General features: G+C 40.0%; 1 protein-coding gene across 3 annotated transcripts in view; it reads right to left on the bottom strand.

The window, feature by feature from the left end:
• Positions 1-13,228, bottom strand: part of ppp2r2ba (protein phosphatase 2, regulatory subunit B, beta a) — a 60,832-nt gene that overhangs the window by 20,287 nt on the left and 27,317 nt on the right. The window contains exon 1 of one of the 3 annotated variants that reach the window (XM_082177587.1): positions 6,401-7,059. The exons of the other annotated variants lie outside the window; for them this stretch is intronic. Coding sequence (XP_082033713.1) covers positions 6,401-6,470 — 70 coding nt within the window. The 5' untranslated portion in view covers positions 6,471-7,059. Of the gene's footprint in view, positions 1-6,400; positions 7,060-13,228 lie in introns of those variants that run through there. 3 annotated transcript variants of the gene reach the window in all.

Genomic DNA, 13,228 nt, shown 5'->3' with positions numbered 1-13,228 from the left:
AGCAGTTGAATGTTTAATGCGACCGGCCCCTCGCTGCTTGTCCTCCTCATGCACTCAGCCTGACGCCGGGGAACAACATTAGTGCCTCACTGTTTCCCTCTAAATTATAAATGGGGGTCCTTTTGGGCTGGAGAAATATTTCTCTTTATGATTAAAGTCTTAAAGTGTAGCCTGGGGCCGTTTGTGTTGGCGACCACAACTGATGCAGTCTGTCTGCCTGTCTGTCACTCTCTCTGTGTCTTGAATAATAGTGTGGGGTAGTGCATGTCATTATTCCTAATGTGAGAGCATGGGGGTGTAAATTGTGTTGCAGGGGTTAGAGTGGCAGGGTCACCCCCGCTGGGCCGCTCTGTGCTGCGTCCTCCCTACTGATGAACTGCACAGATATTTTAAACTAGGCCATTACATGGTGACAGCAGAGAGGTCTATGAACCGTTTGAGGGAAACTTAACACGTGGTAAAATGTAGAGACAAACATTTGATAACTCATAGAAAATGAAATGGAATTAGATGCCCTCAAGGAAGAATGTAAGGTTTATAGTTATGACTATGGTTTTGTGTGTGTGTGTGTGTGTGTGTGTGTGTGTGTGTGTGTGTGTGTGTGTGTGTGTGTGTGTGTGTGTGTGAGACCATTTTATTCCCTTGATGTGAGGCATTGCAAACATATACTGTCCAAACCACCAATGTTGTGAGTGGGATCAGGATTAGTGAGGCTGACTAGTGAGTTTATCTAGATTTTTTTTATTTTTTTTTAGCTTTTATATTTTCAGCTGTGGTACTTTAAAGGAAACAAATTTACAGACATTTAAACACTGGTATTAAGATGCATTTTGGTCGATCGGATCAGAAGTTGAAGAGGGAGACACATTCCTGTTTACACCTGGTGTTTTGATCCGTCTCTTTTGTCCACTTTCAACCACTTCTATCCTAAATTTCTTCCAGTGGAGGGTCTATGGGTGGGTAAATCTATCTTCATATGAACGCGGCTGGAGACAAAAATAAAAAACACACGTAGAGCATCAGCTTTCGTTTCTGCTCGGATAGCCACAAGACGACGAGGAACGCTGTGAGTGCGTGTAGAAATTAGGAATGGTGAGAGAACATTGTGCTTGGTACATTTTTGTCTTCAAACCATACTTGGGTCTTCAGATGACAAAGTTTACATCTCATCTGGCTAGCATGCTTCACATGATGTTTATGCATTAGGTCAGTAGACAGAGAGTAGGCGGTCATTTGTGGCTGTTTGAACCCATTCGACCACACAAGCATTTACACTACGAAAGCAATCCGGTCAAATGCGTTTTCCAAAAGTGGACAAGCTCAAAACGTTTTAGATGCCTTTACACCGGTATTAACGTTGTCGACTAGTGATCAGATCGACGAAAACACATCTTAATACCAAGTGTAGACAGGGCCTAAATTCATCTTCTTTAAAGTGCAGTGTTTCCCAACCGTCTTATCTGCACCCATAAATCTATAAGTATCGTTTGAATTGTGTTTTATTTAAAGGTACACTGTGTAGGAATTTCTCCCATCTAGCGATGAAATTGTATTTTGCATTCAAACGAATAGTGCTCTCTAGCGCCTCGCTTTTTCAAATGCGTGTTGCAACTACGGTAGCCGTTATGTACCAAGAAGCTATGACAACATGTCTTCCAATAGCACTTCATCGAGTTTTCTTTCGAGTGATGAGGTTCGTTATTTCGCTTTTTTGGCGGCGAGGATTCCTTCTCCTGTGGCTCGGCATAAGTATGATCCTGCATTATGAAGTACAGTGCAGCCTTTCACATTTGTCGGGGCAGTGACAAGCGCCTCTCACTGATCTCCTTGTCCGTTTCCGCTGGTTTCAGTCACGTGACGCTGGCTCTGAACGAAAACGCGTTGTGGAAACGCGTTGAGGTAGGCTAGTGCTTTTTGTCCCTCTCTGGTATTATAGTTTTTCAAAATGGCAGAACGACATGGAAGCCTCCTTGGACTTACCCGTCCAATGTAAATAAAGATAAGAAATTCTTCGCTTACGAGGATAAGTCAGATCATTGGCAGAGGTAATTTTACACCAATGAGGACATATTTATGAATAAAGGCATTGATTTTAGCTAATAAAATACTTAAAAAACTACACAGTGTACCTTTAAGGTGTGACATTTCTGGGTCCATGCAATTGTATCTGATTATTAGTGAATCATTTTTATATATTTTTTTTAATAGGTTTATCCAGGTAACCTCTGGGACCATATGGACAGTGTTGCCAAGTCCACAGTCTTCCCGCAGGAATTAGCTACTACTTTAAGTTGTTGTTGTTGCTGCAGGTTGATTTTTTTCCCCACAGGTTGATTCCACCCCCCCCCCCACCCCCCGTACAATTTTGCCTCTGGCCAAACCCTGCTACTGGAGTACAGGTACTCCTGGTTGGGAATCGCCACTACAGTTACCAAAACAATAATTTATCAAGATAAAATATTAAGTCCAAAACAATATTTATCAAGACAATTAGTGTGTGACTTCATGTGTCTGTTGAGAGTAATGTACCTGTTATTTATGTACCCATCAACATCCCTAGTTGAGGTAATCTTGTATTACAATGTAGTGAGGTATTCTTGCGGTGAGGTAAGAATGAGGTAAGACTGTGGTGAGGTTAGACTATATTAAACGGAGATAAAATTGGCCTAGAATGAGGTGACCTCACATCTTAATGCTGCAATCTCCTCCTTTTAGTGCACTAGTGCCCACATAAGCAGTAATGCAACTGAGCCTGGGCCAGCTGTCTGCGCAGAACCGTGAGGCCAATACTGTCTATCCAGGCTAAGTTCTGCTGGCTTCGGGCCCTGCAGTGCAGATTGGAGTACCGCAAAGCTTTTTCCCTGCCAGGCAATATTTTTATCTTTCTCTCTCCCTATGAGTTTTCGAAGCTCAGCTACTTTGCTAGCTTGCAGCGATTGATGATCTTGTCAGTGTTTCAGGGCGTTTTCTCATTCATTAGTGTGTTGTGTAGCGTGGGTGGTGGAATGGACCGATGTGTAAGCAAGTAGGGGGGATCGTTCTGGTCAATTACACCCATGCAACCTAAAAGACAAACTGAATCTCTTTCTCTTTCTCAGCATGGTCGCATCCATCCTCCAGCCATTAGTGCTGTCATGCCGAAAGCATCTGTGTTATGCTAATGAAACTAAATTTCATTTATTTCAGTGCGGTTTATTCCAGTAGAGATTATGTTTATCGCTGCATAGGCTCTGCTTGTGTTTCATTGCAGGAAACGCTGGGATTCCCTGTGCAAATGAAATGCGGGAGAATTACGCCGCTGCACCTTGAATGTTCCCCAAGTGTGAGCAAACACGACTCCCGTTGGAAAGATGCAATAAAAAAGGAGCTATTAAAAAAACTAATATCCAGGTCAGCTATGCATGAGTTTTCATTGCATATGTGAAATATTAAGTCCACACCTAAAAGGTCTTTATGAACCCCCATGGCATAATTTGATATTTCTCTTTAGCGTAAGAAAGGGGATGCCAATATTGGGTGTTCCTGAAACACCCCTCTATCACCTATCTGTCAGGGCTTTATTAGGTTTGGGACCCAACAAACCACTACTGGGACTACAAAGTTACCCCTGCGAAATCCAATTACAACAGCCATGGCACTTCAGTGAATTAGACAAATTGGGGAAGAGAAGAGGTCCTTTAGTAGGTCACGTTGCTGGGTCATAGGGCAGATAGCACTGGTTGTTTCAGAAAAGAGTGCACTCGATAATCAAAATCAAACCGTGCTCGGAATGTGCATCAACACACATTACTCTCTGATGTAAGTGATCCCAATGGAGAATTCCAACCACTCCGAACTCAGATGCCCATTTTCTATATGTGTCTATTGACAGAAGCACACAGGGGTTATAGTGCTGCTTTATTGAACTCTGTCTATCACAGCCTCCACAGCCTGCGGGAGAGAAACACTGAGCGAGAGTAACCCTGAACCTCAATTACGCCTCTGAGGAAGTCTGCAGTGGGGAAATACCACCATCATCTACTGCATCACGTGAGCAAGGCAGTATGGGTATGCACATAGTGGTGAGGGGGCGGGGTGAACGAGTGCAACCTAGATTGTAACAGCTAAATGCAAACACATTTATGTAGGATTTTGGGAATGCCATGTTAAAACCATAGTCTACCTTTGTGCAAGAGCTGTGACGAGGAATACTTAAACCCAGGACTGTAAAAACCACAGACAATGGCCATTTTTACATGCACATCATTTTACGATTGAGAGCCACAGTCTAGTAATTCCCTTTTTCTGTACACTCTTAAAAACAAAGGTTCCAAAAGGCAGTTTTCGCAGCAATGCCATTGAGTAATCATTCTGGTTTCCCCAAAGAACCTTTTAGTGAACTGTTCTTAAGAACCATAATAATAATAATTTAATAATATAAAGAACCCTTTTTCCACTATAAAAACCTTTTGTGGAAGGGTTCCATGGATGTTAAAGGTTCTTCACGGAACCATTGATCCCATTAAAGAGCCTTTATATATTCAGCTACTGGAATTTTGTACATGTAATCGGCCAGTATGAAAATACTGGAGATGTTCTTTCATGCATTCTTGTAATTTTGGTCAGTTACTCACCTTAACTAATAATAATCTCTCATTTATGTTAAGAGTAAAAACACAAGCATGGTAATTTGCTAAATGTAGGCCAAGATGTTCTTAAAATTCTTGCTCCAAGAATAGTTAGCCTTTTCTGTCTGAATCTGAAATCACCCAGAATCACCTTTGTTTGGACATATTTAGGTAATATGTTCAAATGACACTCACATCATTGGAATATGACCAAATGACCAAATGAATATTCTTGTGCATGTAAGCACAGTCATTGTAAGGGATGTGCATCCACATTTATTTAGAATAATGGTCAATCAATTCAATTGTAAGAACCTTGAATCTTGAATACTTGGTTACATCCTAGCTTGTACCATAGTCATGCAACACTAAAGCACCAGCTGTGAGTCTGTGTAATTAGGACAGATATCAAATTTTAGCTCTCCCCAAAAAGCAGCAAAATATCTGAGAATAGCACAGAAAACAGCTGGGAATGATGGGTGAAGCCACATATACTGCAAAGAGAACTGGTAGGGTCCAAAATGTATGCTTTGAGATGGTCTTTTTAAACATAATTTATACATATTGCGTGGGATAAATTCCGAACTGCCAGTGATTAGCATAAACTGCTTATGATCTCAGGTACCAAACAGAATGCAGTCAGCCACACTCCTTCGAGACTGTACATGCACCATAGCAGCGAGACAGCGAGGGCCACATTTGCCGGTGAAAGACACTGTGGTATGTAAGGGTGTGTGCGTCTGAGCAAACGCTCCACTGCTACTGTGTGATTTACAGAAAGCCGGGGTGGGCACAAGACAGGTCATAAACCAAGGAAACCAGGGGCATTCGAGTCCAACAGCTATACAGATTGATTCTGCTCATTAAGTCTGTTTTGCAAAACCTCCCACAGCCATTAATCACTGCCCAGGAAGATGCCCACCACCGCCACCACGCCCAGAGCTAGCTTTCCTGCTATACATCTACGCTCCAAACATGACAGGAGATTGTTCACCTCAAATGTTTGCATTAAACGTGCCAGGCTTTATCTTGCACCTGCATTTTAAACATGTGGCTGTAAAACAGACTGAAGATGGAGTCATTGGGTTTACAAACTCCCATTCATTACACATGTGAAACTACTACTAAAGTATGCATAACTTCCAATATTCTTAATGTAGATTATATTATATCTTATGAAGCTCTTCTCAGACACACGCTCACTCTCCAAACCACAACATCTCTGTATCACTGCATTTCTAATACAGGTTTACATTATTAGATGGGAAAATAACTGATTATTATACCTATTTCTTGTTGCAGTTCTCTGTGGATTGGCTGAAACAGAGCACCAAGATAAGGATAAAGAATACAGGATTTTATTTACTTGCTTAAAAGCAATTTCAAATGATGATATTGCCAAATGTACTGTTTTGATTATTTTAATAATCACTCCAAAAATGTCTGCGGTGTTCTGTTATGCCAGTCATACCTGACTCATTGTACACGTCACATCTCAATGGCCACTGCCCCATAGTAACACCTAAAACCAGAGCTCAGACTAATGCAAGGTCTATATATAGTCCTCCTAAGCCCATAAAAACAGGAGAAGCATCTGGGGTCCTGCACACTGTGTGAATGTAAGACTTTCAGATCACAAAGTCTGAGAATCATCAATGCACCAAAAAGCACTAACGCCCAATGTTCAAGCAACACATTCATATACAGGAGAGTCTTGAAGAGAAGCCCCCCGCCCCCACCGTCACCGTCATTAATATAAGTGAGAATCGAATTCAATTCGATTTTCCAAATACCTTCGGTTGCATAGTTGTGGTCCCGAAGGAAGCTGTTGTTAATTTTGCGGCTGTCACTCTCCTCCTCCATTTATGATTCCGTTATATGGGAATGCTGAAGTAGACACGCAGGAATCCATCGTGGACCCTGAACATCAGCAGGCGGTTTGCGGGTCCATCGCGCTGTCTGTCGCCCCTCTCATGAACGTGACGGATGATCTGATGCCCGGGGTGATACAGCTGGAGCTCGTTTGGTAAAAAAATCCCTCAGCAATACATACTTAACGCATGTGAAGCACTGCTTAAACAGGTGTGCTGGCGAATCCGTTTAGAAGATCTCCTATCTTGAAAGGAGATTATTGGAGAACGAATGCGTAAAGGTGTAAAGAACCCTGGTACCCTGGTAAACGAGGTGCTCTGAATGTGGTAAACTAGGGCAGGATTTCCACCTTCTGAGCAGAGGAGGCCGGGTTATGCGTCAAGCGCTCGATCCGTCTACCTCTCTCTCTCTCTCTCTCTCTCTCTCTGCTGCTGAGGACATACAGTCTGTTTCGTGGGTTCATGTGGTTCTTCTGTCGTTCTAGAAGTTCTGCCTGAGCGCGGGCTCCTCCCAGTCACACGTGCGCTGTCCAGTGCTGAAATCACCGCAGGTGCCAATTCAAATGTTCCCTGACCACCACAGCGAGCAAATGACGTAAACACGATAATTGCCAGTGATTTTACGCAATTTGCTTTATACGTAATTGGTTGCACTTTTACAGCCCCTGAAACCAAAATAGACTATACCATGAATGAAAACCCCCATTCCCTTTATTCAGTTAATTCAGCTTGAACCTAGATGCCGTTCGCAGTTGATGGCAAAGCGAGAATTTTGAGGACGAGTGAGATAGAATCAAAACAAGGTTGGGTGATTTTAAAGTATTTATTATTTTTTAACATACTTATATGGACGTTTCAACAGTTAAATCACAAGTTCACTTCAAAAGATGCTGGGTTGGATCAAATATGGACAAACCGTTGGTTTAATTTTTTTATTACATTGTAAATGTTGGGTTTGCCCATGTTTGACCCAAACATAGGTTGAAACCTGGTTGAAACAACCCAGTATATATAAATATATTTCACAAACCCTCTGAATTGGCGCTCGTGAACAAGAGCATGCGCCTGATAGCCATCTCAACAGTTAAGCGCTTTTCGTAGGATCAGTATCGGGCGGTACACAAACGTAAAAGTCCTGTCAATATTTATCACTTTATTTTAGGTTTTATGTAACAAATATATCACAAAAAAAAAACTTTAAAAGCATTAAGGTTTATTTAAAGCAACACCAAAGATTATTTCATACCTTAATTTTTCCAATATCGTTTCAGTGGTTCATTAACTTGTAACAGGGTGAACGATACTTCTGCATTCGCTTTGCAACCCTCTATCGGATATACCGCACTATGCCATACTGTCTATGCACTATGCAAGTTTGCCAGATCGGGTAGCGGATCTGTAGTTCGAATAAGACATAAGAAACTACAAATTTGACTTGCTTTATGGCAAGCGGTAGCCTACAATAGAAAAAAAATAAAGAAAAGAAAAAATTACAAGCAATGTCATTATTTGGTTTTTCTTTGTTTCTGATGTCGCAATACTTTCATAAAATCATGCAACATTCTTTACCTTGTCTGTGGACATCGTTATTTCCAAAGCCGGTGCTGGATAAACAAAGACGGTAGGCTGCGATAGGCTAAATTATTTACGACAGCGGTAATGGACAATTCCGCTTCCAACCTGTAGGGGGACCGAAGAGGAAAAGTGCTTTGGTGTTGCTTTAAAAGTCAAATTAAATTACAAAGGATTTTGATGGAAAGAAAACATTAGCCTACTGTTAGCTAATGAAGCTAGCAGCAAAAAAAAAAGAAAGTTTTTTTTTTTTTTTTTAGCAGCGCAAGATTAACAGGAAGCATTTTTTTTTGTCTCCAAAATTACTATACATTTTTATAAAAAAAACAACAAAAATTCCTCAAACGTTGACCGCCATGAAAGTCTTTGAATAATAAAAAAAAGCATTCTGGTGTATATTTTATGTGGTAGTACATGCTACATTCATTTCCATCTAAAACTATTCTAAACAGTATTTAGCTGATTCTTTCACAATTCATAGGCATCTCATTTAATCAAGAAACTACATTGAATATTTGTCGTTTAGTAAATTATTTGTCAACCAGCAGGACAATTTAAAATTAAACTATGTTTTAAGAAAACATAAAAAGGACAGTAAAAGTAAAGGTTACAGGGTCTAAATTAGGCCTATATGCACTTTGCATTTAAACTTAAATCTTGATGTTGATAAAAAAAAGAAAAAAAACGAGGCATATTGACGGCATTTTACTATTAAATCTCCCTCTCCCTTGCTTTCATCCTTTCTGCCGTTACTTTCAACACTATTCTTTTGCACACTATCCTTGAACCACTGATATTTCCTTGAGGAAATGCAAATCTAGTTCGTTTTCAAATGTGAAAACAATCCACTTGATTTGGATAAGTGATACGTGAACAGAGGATTCGCAAATCTGTCACACTGGATTCTATTTAGATCCCTTTAGGGTCTCATTCGCCTTAAGTGTGCAGACCAGACGAAGATTAATTCGATTAGAGCCTAGCCGCTGGCGCGTTCATTTTGGATAGATTTGATTTACATGCTGATTTTAATATGAATCTCTGCAGGGACTTTCCCCTGCTACTCTCATTCTGTCTTTAAGCATATTTTCCACCGTAATCTACCTGATGCCAGTGTCCAAAACAAATCTGCTTTGAAATTCAAAACCAAAACACAGGCATAATAAATATGCAAAGGATCCTAAATGCACCAGACATTTAATTCCAAAAGCCAATTTACCGATACAATCTGTATCGGCCCTTTCAGACAATTTCATATAGTCCATCATCACATGCCATTTTCCACTTAATCACCCATTAGTTTCCATTAGAATGCATGTGTGCAGCATCTCTGGGTGAGCTGTAATCAGGCATATTGCATTGCACCTGTTTTCATGTGATTTTCAAACCTTTCCACCCCACTGAATGCATCTGAAGCGTCCAAGCCCAAAACCTACATGCCGTTTCCCTCGCCTGACAACAATCCTTATCATTATTCCAACAGGGCGACAAAAATCAATGATTTTCTGTCAGGGGAGAGGGAGGACCAGGACGATGACAAATTCCAGTTGGCATCTTTTAAAGATCAACAGGGAGAGCAGCTATCTGTCAGTCAGAGGGAGAGAGGGGGCGAGAGATATGGAGGGAAAGACGGAGATGCATTAATAAAAAAAGAGGGAGACAGTCGAGTGGGGCAGACTGTTTTACACAGTATAATTAGAGTGAGAGCTGTGCATTGCCAACAGCATCAGCAGTCTGCTTTGAGATCAATGGTGGTGCTTTAATTAAAGTCCTGCCGTTCTGACTTTCCATTCCTCTGTAGCGTTGGCTTAAAGAAATAGTACGCCCAAAAATGAAATCGTGTTATTTACTCATTGCCTTCGTTACAAACCTGCTGTTGTTATTTTTTTCAGTGGAACACAAAAGGAGAATCACAAAGCTTTTTTATACAATGGCAATTCATAGCATGTCTGTCAAGCTCTAAAAGGGACAAAATAAATGTAGTCTTTATGACCCATGCGCTATATTCCTATTATTTTGAAAACATACAATAGATTTATGAAGGGAACACATTAAAATTTAAGTTCACTTTATTCAAACAGCATACTTGATTTAAAATTTCAGTTATATTAGTAGCCTAATTTATATGTAAAGTTTTTCAGTCAGCAATAAATTATTCATCGCACAAAACTATTATACAATTTCAGAAGACTTGCAAAGTATTGCACAATTTGTATAGACAACTGTCTTCTTCTTTTTTTCTAAACAATTTTACTGAATGTTTGTCCTTTTTGGAGTCTGACAGATGTGGTCTATGAACTATGTAAAAATTAATTCCCCCCCAAAAAATTTTACTTTTGAAACAACACGAAGGTGAGTACATGATAGCTAAATTGTAATTTTTTGGGTGAATATTCCTTTAAGAAAAGCTCTAGTATTGGACTGCCTGTGCATGTCTCTTCAAGGCCACCTGAGACTCTCTTCCACCCTGCGTTTATACTCTGTGAACAATGACGGTTTAAGTTTTTGCTTCCTGAATCGCATATTACAACTAAAACAGCAGTATCAAATATGAAACGATCAACATATACTCTCACAAATGGGATTTCTGTGTTCCTGGAAAACCTTTGGTCTCACAGAGATATATGATGCTATTTAAAACACTCAAGGCCTGGGGCTTTCTCTTGCAGCTTAGCCCATCCAATGGTGTGCATCAAGGCTACAACACAAAACATGAAGATAATTACAATGCTGTGATATCTTCATGGCCAATTGCTCGCACTGATGTGCAGCGGCCTTAGGACGCAGGCGCTTGAAAGCCTTGAAAGCCAGACCAATCACTGAAGCTGTAACAGAGAACAGTCATGGTGGTAATTTCACAATGGTTAATCAATACATCACTATTGATCCTTAATCCTCAATCATGCATCCTGCAGAAATAGATTATTTGTGGGCTGTGATTAGTGGCTTTTTCACCCCCCAAAAACAAAATGGATATAAAACACTTGAGTTGTGTCCCACATGACACACTATACACTACAGATTGTGTACTCTATTGTCTAGTGTATGATTTTTATAAGGTTATTTTGTCATTCAACATCAGAGTCTAATAGAGTGCAACAGTGCCCGCCCACTTATTCAGCTGAGGTATTTTTTACATTCATTTCTCTGATAGGGATTTAAAAAAATTCTTCATTAAAGTGTTTGACAAACAACGAGGTGAAACATAACATTACAAACTTTGATTTGAAGCAAAACATTTTTTGAAAATTAGACAGAAATACAAAGGCACAAGACTGTGTACTTAACGGCTTCAGTGAGAGAAATAACTACAATCCCACGAAGCACTGCGAACAGCATAATCGAATTTAAAGGGGTGGTTAATTTTCTAACTTTATTCTACCTATTCTACATTTATTCTACCTTTCCTAACTTTCATTCTGACGTAGAACCTGAAAGTGCTGCGCTGTTTACACCACGTCAACAGCGTAGAAGAATGACGAGGAAGAGAAGAGATTGCTGACTAAAGTCGTTATTTTTGTTTGTTTTTTTGCGCACAAAAATGATTCTCGTCGCTTGAACTCGCTTCATAACATTAAAGGGATAGTTCGATCTTTCGTTCATCTTCGGATCAACGAACTTCGTTCAACGAAGGACTTCTGAGGGTAATCCGTGCGGTTTTGTCGTAAAAATATACATATTTAAAACTTTATAAATGAAAATAACTGGCTTCCGGCAACGGTCGACGCGCGCTCACGGGAGATGGATGCCGGCGTATGACGAAGGACGTAGTGTAGCGGTTCCTACGGATGGATTACTTTTGTGAAGGATGCATGCACATTTTTGGGACTTGAAGGAGGTGGACCCCATAACTTGACATTATAACCACTGAAAGATCTAAGACATTTTCTAAAATAACTGAAAATGTGTTCGTCTGAAAAATGATTGACATATACATCTCGAACGGCTTGAGGGTGAGTAAATCATGGGTTTAATATCATTTTTGGCCGAACTATCCCTTTAAGGTTGAACTGTAGTCACATGGACTATTTTAACAATGTCTTTCTTTACTACCTTTCCGGGCCTTGAAAGTAGTCGTTGCATTGCTGTCTGTGGAGGGGTCAGAAAGCTCTCGGATTTCATCAAAAAATATCTTCATTTGTGATCCGAAGATGAACGAAAGTCTTACGGGTTTTGAACGACATGAGGGTGAGTAATTAATGACAGAAATTTTATTTTTTACTAAATAAGTGCATCATCTGGGTATTTGAAGTGCATTTTTTCTTTTTGGAATTATCAGTGTGAACACTACTCACTCTATACAACATCAAAAAATCATAAAATAGTGTATAAATAATACCCAAATTGGGTATTTAAGTTAATGGATCCATCTGTTGAAGGTGCGTGTAAGGACTAACCAATACTGACTAAAATCCATTTCAGAGCATCTGACTCAACAAGACCTTTATATCTAATATGTGCTTCTTCGCTCTATGAACATACAGTATATAAAGTATAATCCAACTGTGACATTTATCAATGTAGACAGAGGTGACAAATGTTATAAACAAAGAAAATAAGATCATCATGGGAAGAGAATGAAAAGAGAGTGAAAGAGACGGAGCGAGAGAAAAAGATGGGGGTTGGGAGAGACAACCAGATGGATGCATAGTTTGGGCTGAACGTTTTAAAACCAGCCCAGAGGCAAGTGCCTTTGTCAGGCCAGTTTACATGTGAAGTCATTCCAATTAAAAGACTGAGTAACTCACTCCATCATTCGTATAACACACTGACACAAACACTTGCATGCTGGGTAGATTATTTATAGGACAGACAGGTCAACTACACAACAATATTTACATACATATACACAAGTAATTAATATAATGGCTTGATTAATTAGATAATAGAGACATTTTATGAAGAGTGGTGTTTACACATGATGGTAGGGTGTTGTGGGTGGTTGCAATGGCATATAATTGAATATAATATTTAAATTTTATATATACTGCATACGAGTGTGCATGCAGCTTTAGTGAGAGGTTGCTCACTGCAGAGCAAATGGGTGGAGCTTACACCTAGCTCGTCCCTGATAGACATCCAGCGAGGAGGGGCGAAGGTAATTTGGGCCTAATGGGTGGAGCTAGAATATCCAACCACACCTAAAGCTGGACGTCATTTATCCAAAGCGACTTACAAATG

Source organism: Leuciscus leuciscus (assembly GCF_965113295.1).
Source record: "Leuciscus leuciscus genome assembly, chromosome: 8".
In the NCBI taxonomy this organism is placed as follows: Eukaryota; Metazoa; Chordata; class Actinopteri; order Cypriniformes; family Leuciscidae; genus Leuciscus; species Leuciscus leuciscus.
This window is presented reverse-complemented; position numbering and strand designations above follow the sequence as displayed.